We start from the raw sequence: 19,166 nt of genomic DNA on the forward strand, positions 1-19,166 counted from the left end.
TTTATAATTGTGTTTTACCATCACTAACGTTCGATCAATATACGGAACAATTACTACTCCATTTCGAGTTTCATTTCCACTATAGCGGCGGTGCTTCAGATCGAGGCGCCGTACGCTTACAGTTTTGGTCCTTCGAGAAGCCGGATAACCAGAAGAAATATACTCAACGCATCGACGCCGAGAAGAAGGAAGATTTTACCTGCGATCCCAGGAAGATTTTCATCGGCAGTACTACCTGCGATCCCAGGAGTACGTGCAGAGAGTTGACTTCATTGCCTGTACAAAGTGACTCACCGCATCGACGCACTGCTGTCGTGGGTCGCCGACGGAAAGCATTATCCACCAGTTCATCGAAGCGAAGAATACAATCGACTTCAAAATGAACACAAGAAGCCGACAAGCGAGGAGGGCAGATGAAATCGATGAAGATGTACGGACAGAGAACGTGCCGTTACAATCACCATCGAAAGTCCTAGAACGTGGACTAGCTGATATTACACACGACAGGGAGTCAGTTCAGACCTCTAGAAATAAGATGAGGTCAAAGGCGTCCCGTGTAAAGCAAATTGAGTACGAAGCCCAAGAACGCTTAGTTGCATTGAAAAAAGAATATATAAGGAAACAGTTCGAATTAAAGATGCAGGAGATGGAACAAGAGATGGAGCTTGAAATAAAATTGTTAAATGAGCGATTCGCCATTGACTTAAGCAGAGCCGACGAAGAGAGAATCGTCAAATACTTGCCAGAACAGCGGAACGGAAACAAGTCCGCTGCTATGGTAGATAGATGGCTAAGAAGTCATAGCGAGGTGAATAATCTATCTCAAGGTGATAGACAAGAAGACACAGCGCTCCCAGAACACGTAGAGACATTGAAACACAATGTGTGTCGGGAAATAGAGCGTCCCATATCACCTATCGAAGAGGTCTCCGTACCGAAAACGATATCCCAAGATCAAGGGATAGAACAGCTTATCGGAGCCTTTGGAAAAATAGTTACAGACAGACCCCCTGTACGACATGCTCAAGATCTGACGCAGTTTAACGGAAATGTCTGCGACTGGATTTACTTTAAAGTTGCTTATGAAGACTCGAAGAAGCTCTACAAATACTCTAAAACAGAAAACATGGAAAGATTACGCACATGCCTTACGGGAGCCGCTAAAGAAACAGTGGCCGCATTATTGAGTACTGCTTGCGATCCCGAGCTTATTATGAATGCACTAGACCAGTGTAAAAGCCGACCGGAGATTATTATTGATAAAGCGCTGGTAGAAATAAATAGATTACCCAGACCGGGATATACAGCTGTTGAAATAAACCAGTATGCAATAAAAGTGGCAAAAAAGGCGGCAGGAAACGGCGTTTACAAAGAAACATTGAATGAGCGTCTAGAGGCGATATTAAAACAAAGACAAATAGATGCCTTAGGGATAAATAATAAAAAAAGGTTAACAAGCGCCGACGCACGTGCAGTTCAATTGTTCAATAGAACAATAGAGAAACGAGAATGGCGTTACTACCTGGGATTGCCATGGAAGACTGATAACACGAAATTCCCAGAAAGTTATAATATGGCATTTAAGCGGCTTAAAAGCATTGAACGGAAAATGGATCAGTCGTATGAGTTTAAACAGTCATATACGAGACAAATAAATAACCTGTTGGAGAAGAATTACGCCCGCCCTATTGAAAGACCCGAAATACCGACATCAAAAGATTGGTACTTACCTCATTTTGCTGTTACAAACCCTAATAAACCGGGAAAAGTTCGTCTAGTATTTGATGCAGCGGCTAGATCAAATGAAGTATGCTTAAACGATGAGTTGCTAGACGGGCCAGACTTATTGCAATCATTGCCTGGTATATTATTTATGTTTCGCGAGAGAAAATACGCGGCAACAGCTGACATTAGAGAAATGTTCCTGCAGATTAAAGTGAACGAAGACGATCAAGTTGCTCAAAAGTTTCTTTGGCGTGGAGAAAATCGAGATAAGCCCCCAAAAGAATACGTTATGACTTCATTGATATTTGACGCTAAGAGCTCGCCATTTCTAGCACACAGCGTAAGGGATTACAATGCTTCGTGCTACCGTACTACACATCCAAACGCTTATAATGCTATAACAAAAAATCATTATATGGATGACTACGTAGATAGCTTTGATACCGAAGACGAAGCCATAAAAACAATGCAAGAAGTGATTGAAGTTCATAGCTATGCCGAGTTAATATTGGCTGGATGGAATTCAAACTCACAAAGAATAGTGGAAGCTACGCCACCTGAGCTTCGCACTACAAGCCCCAAAGAGTTGGGAACCACACCCTTGTATTATGAGAAGACATTAGGAATAATTTGGGAAGCCACTGAAGACGTACTTTCTTTTAACACAAGCCTCCACAGAGTTCCTCAAGAAGTAAAACAGGGAATTAGGCTGCCAACTAAAAGAGAAGCTATAGGAGCCGTTATGTCGATTTTTGATCCGCTAGGATTAATAAGTTATTATACCGTAACGGCGAAGATAATTCTACAACAATTATGGAGATTAAAGACAGGGTGGGATGAAGAAATTCCTACTGACCAAGCTACTGAGTTTAAACAGTGGTTGAGCCAGTTAGAAAATCTAAAAACACTGAAGATACTTAGATGGTATAATTACACGAGGGGAGCTGAGCTACAATTGCATGTGTTTTATGACGCATCTGAACAAGCCAAGGCGAGAGTAGCATATTGGCGAATTGGAAGCGATGTAATTGACGTCAGACGCACAGCGAAAGCATGGGTGGCACCTATTAAGCCACCGAGTATACCGCGGCTAAAGCAGGCAGCCCTAATCGGAGCGAGATTGGCCGTGGCCATTACAGAAGGTCACAGAATTGAACCAAACAAGATCGTGCTTTGGACGGATTCAACGACGGTATTACAGTGGATCAGAATTGTAAAGAAAACGCATAAAGGTCCTGATGGAGAAACCCGATTAGTAGAACTGAAACATCATAAGCTGAGACGACTGGTATGCGCATCGTTGTCCTACCTACGGAAAGCTTCACATCATAGGAAGGTTTCGCTGAGGGGAGACTGTTACGGACAACGAACAATGCAACTTAGAAAGCTGGTAAACGAAGCTGCCAGCCAGATGTTATTCTACGAAACGGTCGGCGGCTACGCAGGTATCAAAAGGGACGGTCGGCCCCTTTTACCAGCGTGTAGTTTTAAGGCTTAGTTTTAAGTTATTATTTGTATACTTCAGATAGATTTACGCAGCCGTGCCGGACGGACGTTAGTCATAAGCTTGCTTCGCTTTATAATTGTGTTTTACCATCACTAACGTTCGATCAATATACGGAACAATTACTACTCCATTTCGAGTTTCATTTCCACTATAGCGGCGGTGCTTCAGATCGAGGCGCCGTACGCTTACAGTTCTTATGAAAGAAGAAAATAAGAAAACTGCGAAACTTTTAGAATACTTAACCAACATATTAAGTTTCTGACTTTTGTTACGGTAGAAAATTTATGATGCCTATTATAACTTTATATTGAAATATTATTACATTGCATTAAATCATTATGTATACAATTCTACTGTACGTGTAACGGGAGTCCTCTTAAACGGCTGGACCGATTTAAATGAATTTTTGTATGGGTTTTTGTGGCGCCATGGATGGTTTATCACAAATTAGCCCGGCAGATGGCGCTGAAGTCGGTATCTAGCTTATTTATTTATACTGCATTAATAATAATTAATAATGTTTAGGGCCTGTTTCTTAATGTATGGATAAAGTTCCAAATAGCAATGCAACACATAAATTATTCAAAAGATTAAAGTTCTGAATAAGGTACTTCGCGTTTCATGACGAATAGCTATCTGACAGTCGTGAAACGCAAAAATACTGATACTAAAAATATCTTACCAATAAGTAATAAATAGTTTATTTGGAACATATCCGGATATTGTGAAACAGGCCCTTAATATCGTAATAGGCTAAAAATATCACGCAAAAAAACGTTTGTCGTGTTATTAAATAAAAAAACCAGTTGATTTATCAAATGTTTATTTTATAAAATATATTTGGAATGCAAACATAGACACATAGAAATGTAACAAATTTAGGCTGTCAGTTAGAATATTAATTAGGTATAGAAATTGAAATTAGGTTTATTCATGATTTTAAGGAGAATTTGGTCTATAAATATTTATTAATCAATTTTCATGAAATGATTGACACTTTGGAAAATTTTATAACAAGTATAAATGTTATAAATATTTGTGGCAAAAAACGCCATGGAAAATGGTTCCATAACTGGTCAACAGATGGCGCTGTTTTAGTGAGAAATTCTGAACGAATTTATTAATTTGGTTGTTGTTACATCTGTATCAGCAAATAAGTTTTATTATACATATACTATTACTTTAAAACAAGAATATAAATATATATGAAGATTTATGTGTCTATTTCATTTATTTACTTAAAATACTTTTTGAGAAAAGTTAGTTTTGTTTTTGATGTTTTTTTCTGAACAAGAGATGGCGCTATCAACGAATTATTGTGAACAAAGCAGATACAATGTAGTTAGTATTTATTTAACCTATTAAAATTAATATTCTATGACAAAATATATGAGCATATAAAATTGTATATGAAGATTTCCGTGTCTATTTTTTGTAAGTATGGAATATATGTCGTCAAGATATGGCGCTATTTACAATCTGTACATAACATCAATGTTTGATATATAAAGATTTATGTAACTATCTGATTGATTTCTATTATTATTTACCGTAAAGTGAACAATGATTGGTCCAATTAACGAGATTTGCACTGAAACCTAAAAAACAATACTTTTTTGACTTATTTGTGTATTTTTTTTTAACAAAGGGCAAACGGTTAGGAGGCTCATCTGATCTTAAGTGATACCGCCGCCCATGGACACTCTCAATGCCAGAGGGCTCGCGAGTGCGTTGCCGGTATTTGTAAAACTTTTTCTTTAGCAAGGTTTACAATTAAATCCACAGATGGCGCGCATAATAACTGAGTAAAAATTCTATCAATTTATTACGGAAACACTTAGTTAGGTTTTAATATCATACTAGTCGTATTTTTTGTACGCAAATTTTGTAAGCAAATACGCTTCGTATTTATAGAAAGTACTTAAATATGTTAAACAAATAAGTCAAAATAGTATTTTATTAGTATAAAATTTATGATATCTATAAATACAACTAACATTATTTTAAATATACTTTTCACTACTATTGAAACCGTTAAATGTATAAAATTTAATTACAACAAAAATATTTATGGTTCGACAAAAAATAAAAATTTGCAAGTTCATCTTTCCAAAGGTAGATGGCGCTAAAGTCTTACTATTTAAATGTCCCAATAATATAAATCTCATTTATTTACAGTAAATATATATATTTTGATATATCTTTGCTATTTCTTAATATATTTTTAGAATTTGCACAGCACAATTTTTATTGATACCCCAGGGATATTAAATTAAAAAGTGATATATTTATATTGAAGTAGGTCAAAAACATTATTTTTGACATTTGGGAGTCGTTGGCGCTAAATTCCAGTCAATTCTTGGCACGATGTGGAAGAAATTTATATATTTTGTACAAGATATGCTTAAATTTTATCTACATCAGCAATTCTAACGTTATCTTCTGCCAAGTCTTCCACATCGTCTTGACTGGCTTGTAGTCTCTTCCCCTTTGGACATTTCTCATCATTATCTTCCGTCAAGTCTTCCACATCGTCTAGACTGGCTTGGAATTTCTTCCCCTTGGGACTTTTCCTATCATTATCTTCAGCCAAGTCTTCCACATCGTCTAGACTTGCATGAAGTTTCCTCCCTTTTGGGCTTCTTCTATCATCTTCTAGACTTTCGTCAATTATTTCTAAGCGAGATCTAGAAAAGAATCTATGTAACGACTCCAATTTATCTAAAACCCTTTCGGTTCGTTCGCTTTTGTCTTCAGTCATAGATGACGAATCGGTCTTTCTATCAATCGAATCCTCGCTCGTGGACGTCGATTTATCGACTCGAATCACTTTCGGCTTTATTATCAGACTTGGCGGTAGATCCGGTATGTTCCTCAGATCGACCAGACTCTGCGACTTCTGGCTCGGACTTAGCTCAAATTCACGACTGAACTCTTCAGTCGACGGGCCAGAACTGTCTTCGAAGTGTTTTTGGAGTTTATCTTCAATGAATTTCATAAGTTCCGCAGCGCATTCTTTCGCCTGTAGGGATATTCTATCCAATGCAGACGTTTCGTCTTCTTCCAAGATGTCTGATAGTTCTATGCTGTACGGTAAACTGTACTGTGGTGGTTTTGTGTAAGCGTTGTAGTTGTCTACATCTTCTTGTTCGCTCATAGTATCGTCTTCCATCATTTGGAGTTCGCAAACCCGGAGGATGGCCTCTTCGAAAATGTCTTCCAAATCAGATTTAATATTACTCATATCAACCACTGTTTCAGATATTCTTCTTGATCTGTCTCTTTCTATCACTGTGTCTTGGGTGAGTAGGGTTGAATCCGATTTGGTCTTACTCATATCACTAAATTCGTATTTCGATATAGTCATATCTGATTTTGATTTTTCCGATAAAGATGGCGTTAGTGATTTCTCTTTGCCATAGTGTTCCATGTATTTTAGAAGCATTTCTACCAATGTTTCATTTTCTTCAACCGGTGTTTCGTCTATATATGAAAGATTTTTAACGTTTATATCCGATTCGGATAAGCTCATCCCTTTCATGTTGATTTCGATTTTGGGCTTCTCCCATTTATCGTCTGGTCCGAATAGGAACTCCATAAGTGTGATTTTTTTATCATTGTTTTCCTCAACACCTGTAGATGCAAGAAATTCAATCAAAGTTTCCATCTTTTGTTCCAACTCTGTGTTAACTTTAGCTGGTATATATATCTCTTCTTTACTCGCTTCTGATTTAAAGCAACTGCCTTTTCTATCATCCTTTTGGCTTTTGACGATTGTGAAGAAAAAATCTATTAAATTTGCTACCCTGTCCGTTCCTTCTTCTTCATCAGAACTTAAATCGGACTCTTCCTTGACTAATGGACACCGTTTCTCCTCAAATTTCTTGCTGAAAACGGTTTCTTGGACAACTTGTAAGAGGTCTCTGGCAAGTTTTACAGGAGACCTGGATTCGATGGGTTCGTATGTTTGAGTGGAGCGACGTCTTTCTTTATCTATCCTGAAGAAGTCCCAAAGAGATCCCAGGTCCGATGATAGAGATGCACGATGATGCGCCAGACTCGTACCAAGTCGGCGAAAGACCTGAAAGTTTTATATTAATTTACCAAGATATTACTTCCCAGAATTGCCAGCCAATGTCAAGAGTGTCTGTATACGTATAGTATATAATATAGTGTATGTGTGCAAGCTGCACTAGAAATAAATATATGAGAGCGTGTGACGTAAAAACTTAAAAACCCTAACACATATGTAGTGAATATAAATGTTTTTTTTATAAAACAGGGGGCAAACGGGCAGGGCACCTGATGTTAAGTGATACCGCCGCCCATGGACACTCGATGCTAGAGGGCTCGCGAGTGCGTTTACGGCCTTTTAAGAATTTGTACGCTCTTACGGGATGCCTGCATCAAGAGACCAAAAGTAACAGACGGAGCCTTGCTAGGATCAGAGATTCCCAGTGGTGGGATGATTTCAAAGCTATCGAGTGTAGCTACGAAATACTCCTGTTTAGCAAAAATGTCCTCACCTGCCACACTCAGGATCTCCAAGCGCGCAACTTCCGTAAGGATACTCTCTTGAATCGAGCCATTTGCGCCGCAAAAGCCTCCGTTCCCAGGGAAGCACTGGTTTCACCTTCCGACTGGGCCTATTTAAAAAAAAAAGGTATCTTGACTGCATAATGAGGCTAAGGTGATAGAATCGGGAATATCCAATTTTGTCATGGCTGATCGTATATTTTATTAATGGTCTCAAACATACAAATAAGGGCAATTAAGAAGGCAACAGACCAGATCCATGTTCTTCTGTAGTAGCTTTATGGATCCGCCAATCCACGGCATTAATTATTATTTACTTGAATTATTTATAATATAATTTATTTTAATTAAAGAAATAATTTAAGTAAAATTTAGCGCGTTTTTACTTTTTTGTCTTTTGTTCAGACAGTATTGAAATACAATTTTCGTAACCAACCTCTTTAGTGATTTACTAACAATATTCCAAATTTAAATAACTAAATCCGAGTTTGAATAAACAAAAGAACGATCGCGTTTAAACGTTTTTACTTTTACATTCAAGTTGTCTTATCAACCAGTATTGAAATACAATAGTCATAAAACCTCTTTGGTGTACCAAAAATATTCCAAATTCAATTTAGGTTTTCTGTTCACAGAGTAATAAACGCTATTTAAAAATGAAAAAGACTTACATCTCTGGAACCAGATCTCCTTTGTAAAAATCGAATGTCTCTATCCGAATGGCCTTTAGACCGACCCAATCCTTTCGCCAGAGCATTTGATACTCGTCTGAAATAAGACTGCTTTTAAGAAAATCAGAGTTTACATAGAAATATGCTATACATCATCAGATATATCTTTAGACGAAGTTCTTGCCAGTAGGTACGAAGGTATAAAGTCGACGGCGTGTGTCAGGCACAGGCTGATTACTTACATGCCTATTAGATTGACAAATGATGAAACAGATACAGAACTGAGGTCTAGACCTAAAAAGGTTGTAGCGCTGTTTTATTTATAACATATTACATATATATCTTTATGAATAAACTTTTTAATATATTAATTTCTCGTAATAATGTCTTAAGAGTATATATTTTTTTTAATTTAAATTATTAATTGTCTTTACCTGCAATGTGTGGGATCGCTGTATGCAGTCTGTACTGGGGTTTTCTCTATGGTATCGTGTGACGTCATACTGCTTACTAGCGGAAATCCGGTTGTACCTGAAACGATATTTGAATATGACTTATTTTTATTTAACAGCTCATCTAATGTTAAGTGATACCCATGGACACTGAATGCCAGAGGGCTCGCGAGTGCGTTGCCGGCTTTTTAAGAATTGTTACTTATAGAACATGGGGCAAACGGGCAGGAGGCCCACTTCATGTTAAGTAGACCATGGACATACATACACAGCTACAAGCATGTTACGTCATCCTAAACAAATCACGTGACCATATCAAATTTGGTTGATAGTGTTACCTGTTATAGCCCCCCTTGTCATACTGAGACCCCGTTGGATCCTCGCTATGCAGGCTCTATGCCTTGGTATCTGCATGGGCACAGAACAGCCTTTTTCTTGTAGGACAAATCTGCCCAAGGTTTTCCAATTCGCCTGAAATTTTACGCTTTCATTTCAACGAGAAAACAAAAAAGAATCACAAGAAAAGAGAACGACGTACAAGTTCTCTTAACAAACACGTCCAATAAAATGTAGCGTTAGAGGCGTGTCAGGCAATATATAGTATTTTTCGTTTCTATATTGGTTTTGTGTGCCATTTTTATTAAAGTGAATATGAATGCCAGAGCGCTCGCGTTAGACTTTTTAGCATTAGTACTCTTTTGAAGAATCCTAAGTCGAATTAGTCAAGTAATACTTTTTTGCAGCACCATATAACTTGACACAGCGACATCTGTTAGCAATTATTAAGTTCATTAAAAGATTAAAACATTTAATTTTTAAATGTATTACCTGTGCTGTGTATACCACTTCATCATCAGCTAATGCTCTGTGCTGCGGACCGGAATTAGCTCGGCCCCCCCATTCCAACTCCTCTACTAATACGAATCTGAAATTTGAATTTTTAAATAATGCTGATGACAAAAGAATTATAAATTTCTAAATGGAGACAATTTTATTTGAGAAATTCTTTAATAAATTCACAAATCTTTGAAGACTTCTTTACCTACACTGTTAAATATTACTATTATTATTATTTTTTCTATTATTATTATGACATTATTTTTCTTTTTGTGCATCTGAGGCACACAGCACAACACACACACTATTAAACTGTGCTTTAATCCTTCATTTTTCTTTCCAATTTTTTTTATTATTTTTCTTCTTTTCAATATTATTTTTAGTTTGTGTGATTCTTTAGTAACACATGTTTTATAAATAATTTGTAATTTATTTAACACATAAAAAATATCTGTAAGTCGTAATGATACAGAGCGTAGAAAAAACATATACAATACAAAAAAGCGACTGACAGTTCGAAGGCTGGAAGTTTTAAATGACATTTAAAGAAGTAAAAAAAAAATTAAAGTCGTGAAATCGTCTTTAAATGAAGCCAACGCGATCACAAAAACGACATTAAATCTAAAGATCAGATTACAGTAGCACTATTTACCTCTTAGGATCGTCCGTACACCTTGCTTTAGTAAGCGCTTGATAAATGACATACGACGCTGATGCTGTCAGCGGAACCTGTCAAAGTTAAACTTGAAAAGTTAAACTTAAAATGAAGTTAAAACAACCCATATGGTTAGCTAGATAAAATATTATTACGCCATATCAGGATCGTGTCGTAACATGATCGTGTCGTAATATGAACCTGTCGTAATATGAACATGTCGTAATATGACAAAGTCGTAATATGAACGTGTCTTAATATGACTGATGTACTACGACCGTGCCCAACCAGGACCGTGTCGTACCAAAACCGTGTCGTGGAGCATTGAGAATTTTTGCCTGATACCATACCATAAATATAAATCATCATCAAAATGTAACATTGTGTTCATCAAAATGTAAAAATGTTCTAGCGGTGTTCATTTCTGGGATTGACACGTTCATAGCACGATCATTGTACAGTCTTTATTAATAAGAACATCGGACTTGCAGGAGTAAAGACGCCTAACCATAAATATAGTAAAAATATACGTATGAAGCGTACGCAATAATCTACGATAACATTTAATAGAGGGCACTGAATAGAGTTACGTACTTTTAGTATAGCATACGGTATCTCATGACAGACATTATGTACGCAGACTAAGAAATTGTCCGATTTCCGACTGTCTTCCTGAGACTCTTCATCAGACGGAAGTGATTGGGGCTTGCTTGATGCTGACCTGGAAACATAAATAACGTTTTTAGGCCCTTAGATTTCTGTATCTGTTTCATGTTTTGTGAATCTAGTAGGTAAATTGGTGATTAAACGAAAACAGAGAAACGCGAAGGACCCTTGAATGGAGACCACGGCAGAACAAAAGACCATGCGGCCGCCCACCAACACAACGCCAACTTCTAACATTTACAGTATCCATGGGCGGCACTTTACACCGGATGAGTCTCCTGCCCATTGCGTTGTTCTATTTAAAAATAGACAAAGTAAATTTGTCTTTAAATACCTAATACTCGTCAACCAGGCCCTGCTGCTTGGGTCGTCTCCGATCCTCTTCAGCACCAATCGACTTCCAGGTTTGGAGGCCTTTAAGACCCTCTCGTTAGGGCCCAGCACCCTCTGAGTAGGAGTCCTTGAAGGGACCTCTTCCACTAATACATAGTTGGCGCGTGCTGAACGACAGATTCCGGCTTTTGTGAGGCACTGGGCTATTGCCTAAAAGATTTAATTTATTACAAGCTTATAAAGGTACTGGTGTGTAAAGATCGATGGGAAAGAGGAGAAAATATAAAATAAAGAATACATGATTAAGAAGGATAACTAAGGTACAATGAAACTACCAAAAATTCAAGTGGAAGTGGGCACATGGCAAAAGATGCCGAAAAGTAGAGCATGAACAAAATAATGTACAATCTGGTGCCCAAGGTACAATGAACGCAAAAAGGAAGACAATTTAGAAGGTGGATGGACTAGATTAAGTAAACAGCAGAATTTTTACATTACTTTACCTCATTTGTCGTCGTATCATGTGTGACCTTCAAGATGGAGTAGGGCTCGCTCATCAGCACCGCGTGCACCACCACAAAGTGGATTTTCCTCCTTTGAGTGGGTGACGTCGGTTCCATATCCGTCCGAGACGATTCCCCCGCTAACTCTTCAGCGCATCGCGAAAAGATCAACAGAGACGCCATGTTCAGTGGCTGGTTGGTTGGCGACCTGTTAATGAAGAAAATTTCTGTATCTGTTTGATTATGCAAATTGGTGATGTTATTGGGTCCTTACTAATATACAATTTTTATCAGAAATAACACAGAACTCCTTGGCCTACGACCCAGTCCATATTCTTGATGATTTCTGTACTCAGGTCTGTGCGTGACTTTTTGGTCTGTCTTCTGTGCCTGACGTTTTGGGTCCACCGCAGAAGTGAGTGTTCAAAAAATACGTAAAGAATCCAGTAGCTACTAAGGACTAGATCACCGATTTCGGTAAGTTTCGTGATCATGAATAGATGATCAGCCATCTGTACCTGGACCTTGTGGGTTAAAGGTTTCCTCGCGTTGTTTTCCTTCTTGCAAATGGTAAATGGGTAAGATTGGTGCACAGCCGTGTTTCGAAGCTTCTGCCTCAGGATTGGCACGTTCAAGCCAGTTTGTGGCCCAATTAAAAAAAAACTTCTTGGACTAATAATAAAAAAAATGTATTGTATTGCCGCTGTAGCACCACTGGATTTAATAAAATAATTTTAAAGTGCCTCACCGCAGTCTTACGTGCCTGTACCCCGGCCGCAAACATAGCAGAGGAATGACGCGCTGCGACAACATATAGTTCGTGTCCGCGTCATACACCTCGAATCTTATTAGGGCGAGTTCGGGAAAATTCACCTGTAATAAAGAAAAAACTAAAATAGGAATAAAAATTAAAATAAAACGTGTTTAAAAGCCATCATATATTATTACTGAAATTAAATAATTATTTCAAAAACCCGCCGAAACGCTTGAGGCAAGATGGCGTCCGAGTGTTAACTGTCATTTAGACATTTACATGACAGACGACAGAGGACAGTCACGTCCTCGTCGGTTCGTATAATCTATATTTTTACGGAATTTATTGAAAAATAAATGATCATTAATTGGTCCATAACGCTTTTTGTGCAATGCCCCACGTTAGGCTTTCTAATATTATGTTGCCCCTACATAGGAATCTCACATAATTTTTAATATCTTTATTGTCTTAATTTAAATTATAGGCTTTTAAACATATTAACGTCGAGTTCATTTTCGCCCGTCCATCCCCAACAATCAAATTACTCCATAATAATTAAACCCATCGACAATCAAATTGCCCCCTTGACGCCCAACTTGCTCCCTTGACGCTCAACTTGCTCCCCTTAAAATCAATTTACCCCTCATAAATCAAATCTCAATAACACGATGCTGACAAAGCTAACTGAAGAAAACTGACCTTAAACGTAAATGTCTCGTTCCATATTGGGTTCAGGGCATTCTTCCTCGCGACCTTCGTCTTAATCTTCTTACAATCAGCGGGCACGCCCAGCATCTCCACTTCCACATAGGCATTGTAGAAGGAGTAGACGTTCTCCGCCACGTACTGGCCAGATATAACGCCCAAAGTGAGATGGGCAGCGTGTATACCATCAAACTCCTTGTCCATTGGGTTAAACCTAAAGTCCGAGAGAAATTAGTCGGAAATGGAGAGAAGGTGCAGTTAAAGGCCGGAAACGAACACACGCCACACTATGTGGTTCCTAGCTTCCTGTTTAAAAAATCCGTACCATGTAGGATCCTTTAAGAAAAGTACCAATTCATAAAGAGCCGGCAACGCACTTGCGAGCCTTTTGACATTGAAAGTGTCGAAAATGGAGAGAAGGTGCCGTTAAAGGCCGGAAACGCCCCCTGGCAGTATGAGAGTCTATTAACGGTATTACGTAACATCAGGTGAGAACCCGCCCGGTTCACCCTGTTCTATAAGTAACCATTTTTAAAAGGGCGGCAACGCACTCGCTAGCCTACAGGTGTGTTTGGTGCTACCACAGTAGAAATTTAACTAATAAACCAAAGAGTTAAATACAAATTTGGATTTTATATAAATATAGAAGAAATGGCTTTAACACACCACAGAGTACGACTGTATAAAAACCTTCTTTGAAACTGGCAAGTAATAAAAAAAGCATACCTTCTATACGCAATATGGCTGGGATCCCACATTACGCGCGGTTTTCTTACGTAACCATGGCAACCGTTGCTTTCAAACATGGCGGCGTTTACCGCCATCGCGGCGTCCTCCGTCTGATAGTTGAGTGCCACAAGCTGTACGCCACACGACCAGAATAGCACTGGATCGAAGTTTGACGAATCTATTCTTAGGCTGAAAAATGGAGTAAAAATGTATTATGTAATCTGTATATCATAATAGTATTAAATACCTATTTTGCTATATGTTAAGTATTAGTTCTTTATATATATCTCGGAGCAATGCCGCTGGTATCGGCTGCAATTTTCATTATAATTTAACATCAAAGTTATTATAGTTCATAATTGTTATTACGAATGTTTTATTAAATTTGTCAATGTTGCTAGATCTAAAAATTTAACGACTATTCGATTATTTAATGGTCGATAGAAATAATGACCCATAGTCATAATTATTATTATTAAAATTATTTCATTATCTACACTAATATTATAAAGAGAAAAACTTTGTTTGTTTCATTGTAATGAATAGGCTCATAAACTACTGGACCGATTTTAAAAATTCTTTCACCATTCGAAAGCTACATTATCCACGAGTAACATAGGCTATATTTAATTTTGAACAAAAATAGGGTTCCGTAAGATATTAGGGTTTTTCGGACACAAGGTGTAAAAAATCAACCAAAAAAGTTACTTCTTTTGCGTACCCTGCCAAAACTATTAAAGAAAAAACCATAAAATGTTCTAAGTAATAAATGATATACAAAACGACTTTTGCCAGGTCAGCTAGTAATATATAAATTTAATATATAATATATTTTATATATATAGTAATATATAATTTAATATATTATAATTCATCATAATTTCATTTTAATACAATATAAAAAATTATTGTTTTTTAATACTTTTAGGGCTTTTAGACATCGCGTATTCTGTTTTAAAAATTTATTCATTAAACATTTGTTATCTTTCGTCTTCTTATAGAAATGAATTACTTGTAGAAATTATAATCTGCATTTCTTTTTCATATTAAATTGGCTCTGTTTCGAATATAGCACATTTTCTTTACTAAAGTCTCTTTTTATCACAGCGTAAACACAACCTGACAAAACGACGAAATAATTTAATTCAATACGCGTGTTTGTAATTAAACTCCTAAACGGCTGGACCTATTTTGATGATATTTTTGTTCGGATGCGTTGCCGGCCTTTTAAGAACTGGTACGCTCTTTTTTTGAAAGACACTTCTTCCCCCTTTCCAAATACTTATTTGACTTACCCCGCGGGATAAGTCCTAACCAACTGACTCTCAGTATGAGCGATGATGGCCAAAGGATGTTTTCTGCAAATCTTCTTCGCAATCGCCTCATTAACTGACGAACACCTGTAGCATGGATGATGTATCGCAGGCGCGTTGAGGCAGCGACCTTTATGCCCACTAAGGTGTTGCTGGAAGTGATATGAAGGTTTCGTCGAATTATAAGACATAATGACGTCAATAAAACGTTAACTAAAATTTATTTTTTATACTACTTACATTACTTCATTATTAGTCGGTAGATAGTAAAATTATATTATACGAAACGCAATTTATTTTGAGCCTACTTTAAAGAGTGGCACTATAATCCTAAGTTAACGAATTATTAACGATTTTGTTCTTAAGTAGGTGATCAGCCTTCTGTGCCTGGCTTTTTGGGTCTAAGGCGATTTCCTGACGATATTTTGAATTGGAAAACTCGAAGACAACTTGCCCAATTTCAGTGTTTATTCTTTTATTAAGAGGGAAACTTAAAACCAGATTTTATTCTGGAAAAGTAAACAGATTAAACGGGGTAGCTAAATTCTTCATGTTTGGCTAGGGAAGAGGTATATAAGAGCGAAAAGAAGTTCGTGGAGGCAAAAACGTTTTGCTGAAATATTTTATATTAAGTTTGGTTTAAAACTAACCGTGCTATCACTACTTTCTGAAGATTCAAAGCTGCTGCAAGGCGCTGTATTGTCCTTCACAGTGTTCGGTTGTTTCACAGAACTACGTGGTGATAGGGGACTGAGTCCACGGAATTTAATTGCCTGAAACAAAAATTAAGGTAAAATCTGGCTGACGAATCAGACTGCATATCACACATGACTGGCAGTTGAGTAATGAAGACTAGGAAGAAAAATCCTGTACACAGAAGAGGACGGCTAAAGAAGGGAGGATGACCGATGGAGAAGGTTAGCTGGAGGTGGAAACAGAGCATATGTGAAAAGATTTCTAAAACTGTTTTAAGGGAATTATTTTCCTCCACCAATTTTAGTCTTTAATAAGGTGTATAATTTTGACAACTGAAATGGAGATGGGCAGGCCCGTTACACAGATGACAGATGGTTGGAAAAGGTACACGGTTGGACTGGCCAAAAGCAAAGAAAAAAGGACAGACGAAAAGAGCGATGGGGGCGAAGTCTTCTTCACATCATCAAGTCAAAGTCGAAGTCGTCTGAAGTCATCAGACGATGGCCCCATCTTAGAGCATATAATATACTAGCAGACTCGGCTAAGCGTTGCTGTGGCTATGGTTTTGTTATATTACATAGTAGTCAACTATTCGAGGGAAACGGTAGGAGAACTTATGTGAAAGGTAGATAGCTTATGTGAAACTTTATACTTTTAAAACAGCGCCATCTGTTAGAATTGTATCAAATAATAGACAAATATTTGCAATAAAATAAAATTGTGGTTATAATTTAACAACAAAACTATCCTATCTCTTAAGTTGGACTGCTCACGGTGTGCCAATTTAATTTAAAATCGGTTAAGTCGTTTAGCAGTCCATCGCGGACTAACATCGTGACAAGAGATTTATATCTTAATATATATAATAATATAATATATTAAAAATATAGGAAAATGTTGTAAACAACTATACCTGTACATATGTGACCATATCGCTAAGTTCTCTTGCGATTTGATTACTCCTCTTCCTGGCCGAGTGCTTCATACTTCCAGATGTGTCGCCATCACCCTCACTCCTACGAAAACTCTGGTACAGTGACAGAGAGCGTCCAGTCTTTTCCTCCATTGAATTTAGGATTTTGTTTAATTCTTTTTCTGAAAAGTTTCAAACATTAATTTCGGCTCGAAGGACCAAAATTGAATTTATTTGATAGCGATAATTTGCCCTAATATAGATACACAACAATAATATTGGTTTTAAAAATGCACCTTCAAAATCATCATCTTCATCGTAATCATCATCAGACAGATACTCTGTGAGTGACGAGGCAGCTGACTGGTTTGACATGATGGAACTGCTTCGGTTGCTAGCGTCTGGGAGGGATGAACTGGTGTGGCGGAGACCATTTGCCCTAAAAACAAAAACATCATTGAACACGGGGCAGCAGCAGGAGGCTCATTCTTCTCTCTCGCTTAGGCTTCATCAAGTGATATCACCATGGACTAAATTAAGTATTATAATTAAGGTAGCCGTCGTTCTACAACTGAGCTTTAAAGAGAATTTCTGCCGCGTACCACCACTATGTACAAATTCTTAAAAGGCAACGCACTCGCGAGCCCTCTAGCATCGAGAGTGTCCATGGGCGGCGGTATCACTTAACATCAGGTGAGCCTCCTGCCTGTTCTATAAAAAAAATGTCCTTTATCATTTAAAATTTATTGCTTTTTACTTTCGATGGGGTGACATGACACCACCAACTTCCGCGCCGGGTTCCAAGAAAGCTACGCCACAGATGTCATAAAAATATCTTATAGCATACCTGTAGGTAGAAGATAGTGCTCCCCCATGCACTGAAGTCGCCCCTGTCAAGCCAATGGTAGGACTGGACTCAATTGGAAATAGTTTCTTGTTTTTTATCAGCACCTTGAAAATTAATTTCTAGTTATCAAATCAAATTATGATATAATTATTATTATTAATATAATGTATAATTAACTAAATATTTTCGACGTCCTTGTGGACAGAAAAACTGTGTCCAGTTTATGTTTCCGCCATACAAACTTCTACTATTTAAGATTATTTTCTATACTAATATTATAAAGAGGAAAGGTTTGATTTTTTGTTTGTTTGTTTGTATGAATTGAATAGGCTCCGAAACTACTTGGCAGATTTGAAAAATTCTTTCACTGTTGGAAAGCTACATCATTCCTGAGTGACATAGGCTATATTTCATTTTCAAAAAAATAGGCATCCTTACTAAAATTACGATAACATTAACATTTGTTTATTATTTGATACAATTCTAACAGATGGCGCTGAGTTAAAGGTAGTAGTTTGGCAAGACGACGTTTGCCAGGTCAGCTAGTATACAATAAATAAATAAATCAAATCAAATCAAAATATCTTTATTCATATAGGTAACCTTTTACACTTATGAACGTCAAGAAAAACAAATTAAATTAATCGTAAATTTACATTTACAACCAGTTCGCAAGTCAAGGGCGTAGAGCGGGTAAGACGAACTGGCAAGAAACTTTCCGCCACTCTTTTCAATCGCCAAGTTTTTAATACAAATTGTTTGAACTGGAGCAAATGAATCCCAAGGATTAGGATCATTTAAGTATTCGTCACATTTATAATTAAATTAAAATAATTGTTTTCATTACATTAATCGATTGCATATAAGTTTTTATTTTTTTACCTTATATTTGAGTTGCTCTGGGCTAGGCAGTCGTGGCTCGTCCGTGTAATCAACATCAAACAGGAAAGAAGTTACCAATTGCTCTCCAAACACTGCCTGGATGAAAACGGAATTAGTAAACTTTTATCCTAGAAAAAATTACATAAAATAACATCTATAACGCGGCAGACTCGCGTTGGCGTAAACAACGTCACAGTACGGACAAGACGCGTGCACATAACGCACACATAGAAACATGCGGCTCGTCCTACCAAGCAAACACAAGAACCTGATTCAATGAGCGTAATGGGACAATGCGTCGTGCTTTTTGTGAGTGCAGCCGGCGTTCATCGGTTTTTTAGACGTTGTTACGTCAAAAACTTTATTAGACACTAGCTGAACTGGCAAACGTCGTTTTGCCATGTATCTCATTTATGGTTATTGTGCCTCACTCGACATGGAT

General features: G+C 37.4%; 1 protein-coding gene across 1 annotated transcript in view; it reads right to left on the minus strand.

The window, feature by feature from the left end:
* Positions 1-7,215: 7,215 nt before the first annotated feature.
* Positions 7,216-19,166, minus strand: part of LOC110996604 (1-phosphatidylinositol 4,5-bisphosphate phosphodiesterase epsilon-1-like) — a 114,910-nt gene continuing 102,959 nt past the window's right edge. The window contains exons 25-43 of the mRNA XM_045633642.1: positions 18,725-18,820; positions 17,843-17,946; positions 17,292-17,434; positions 16,996-17,177; positions 16,037-16,159; positions 15,369-15,538; positions 14,071-14,262; positions 13,339-13,558; positions 12,634-12,758; positions 11,886-12,093; positions 11,384-11,592; positions 10,978-11,104; positions 10,381-10,457; positions 9,720-9,816; positions 9,230-9,362; positions 8,874-8,970; positions 8,440-8,536; positions 7,759-7,878; positions 7,216-7,313 (exon numbers count right to left, since the gene is read on the minus strand). Coding sequence (XP_045489598.1) covers positions 7,768-7,878; positions 8,440-8,536; positions 8,874-8,970; positions 9,230-9,362; positions 9,720-9,816; positions 10,381-10,457; positions 10,978-11,104; positions 11,384-11,592; positions 11,886-12,093; positions 12,634-12,758; positions 13,339-13,558; positions 14,071-14,262; positions 15,369-15,538; positions 16,037-16,159; positions 16,996-17,177; positions 17,292-17,434; positions 17,843-17,946; positions 18,725-18,820 — 2,511 coding nt within the window. The 3' untranslated portion in view covers positions 7,216-7,313; positions 7,759-7,767. The remainder of the gene's footprint in view (positions 7,314-7,758; positions 7,879-8,439; positions 8,537-8,873; positions 8,971-9,229; positions 9,363-9,719; positions 9,817-10,380; positions 10,458-10,977; positions 11,105-11,383; positions 11,593-11,885; positions 12,094-12,633; positions 12,759-13,338; positions 13,559-14,070; positions 14,263-15,368; positions 15,539-16,036; positions 16,160-16,995; positions 17,178-17,291; positions 17,435-17,842; positions 17,947-18,724; positions 18,821-19,166) is intronic.

The sequence above is a fragment of the Pieris rapae genome, chromosome 24 (genome assembly GCF_905147795.1).
Source record: "Pieris rapae chromosome 24, ilPieRapa1.1, whole genome shotgun sequence".
NCBI classification, from domain to species: domain Eukaryota; kingdom Metazoa; phylum Arthropoda; class Insecta; order Lepidoptera; family Pieridae; genus Pieris; species Pieris rapae.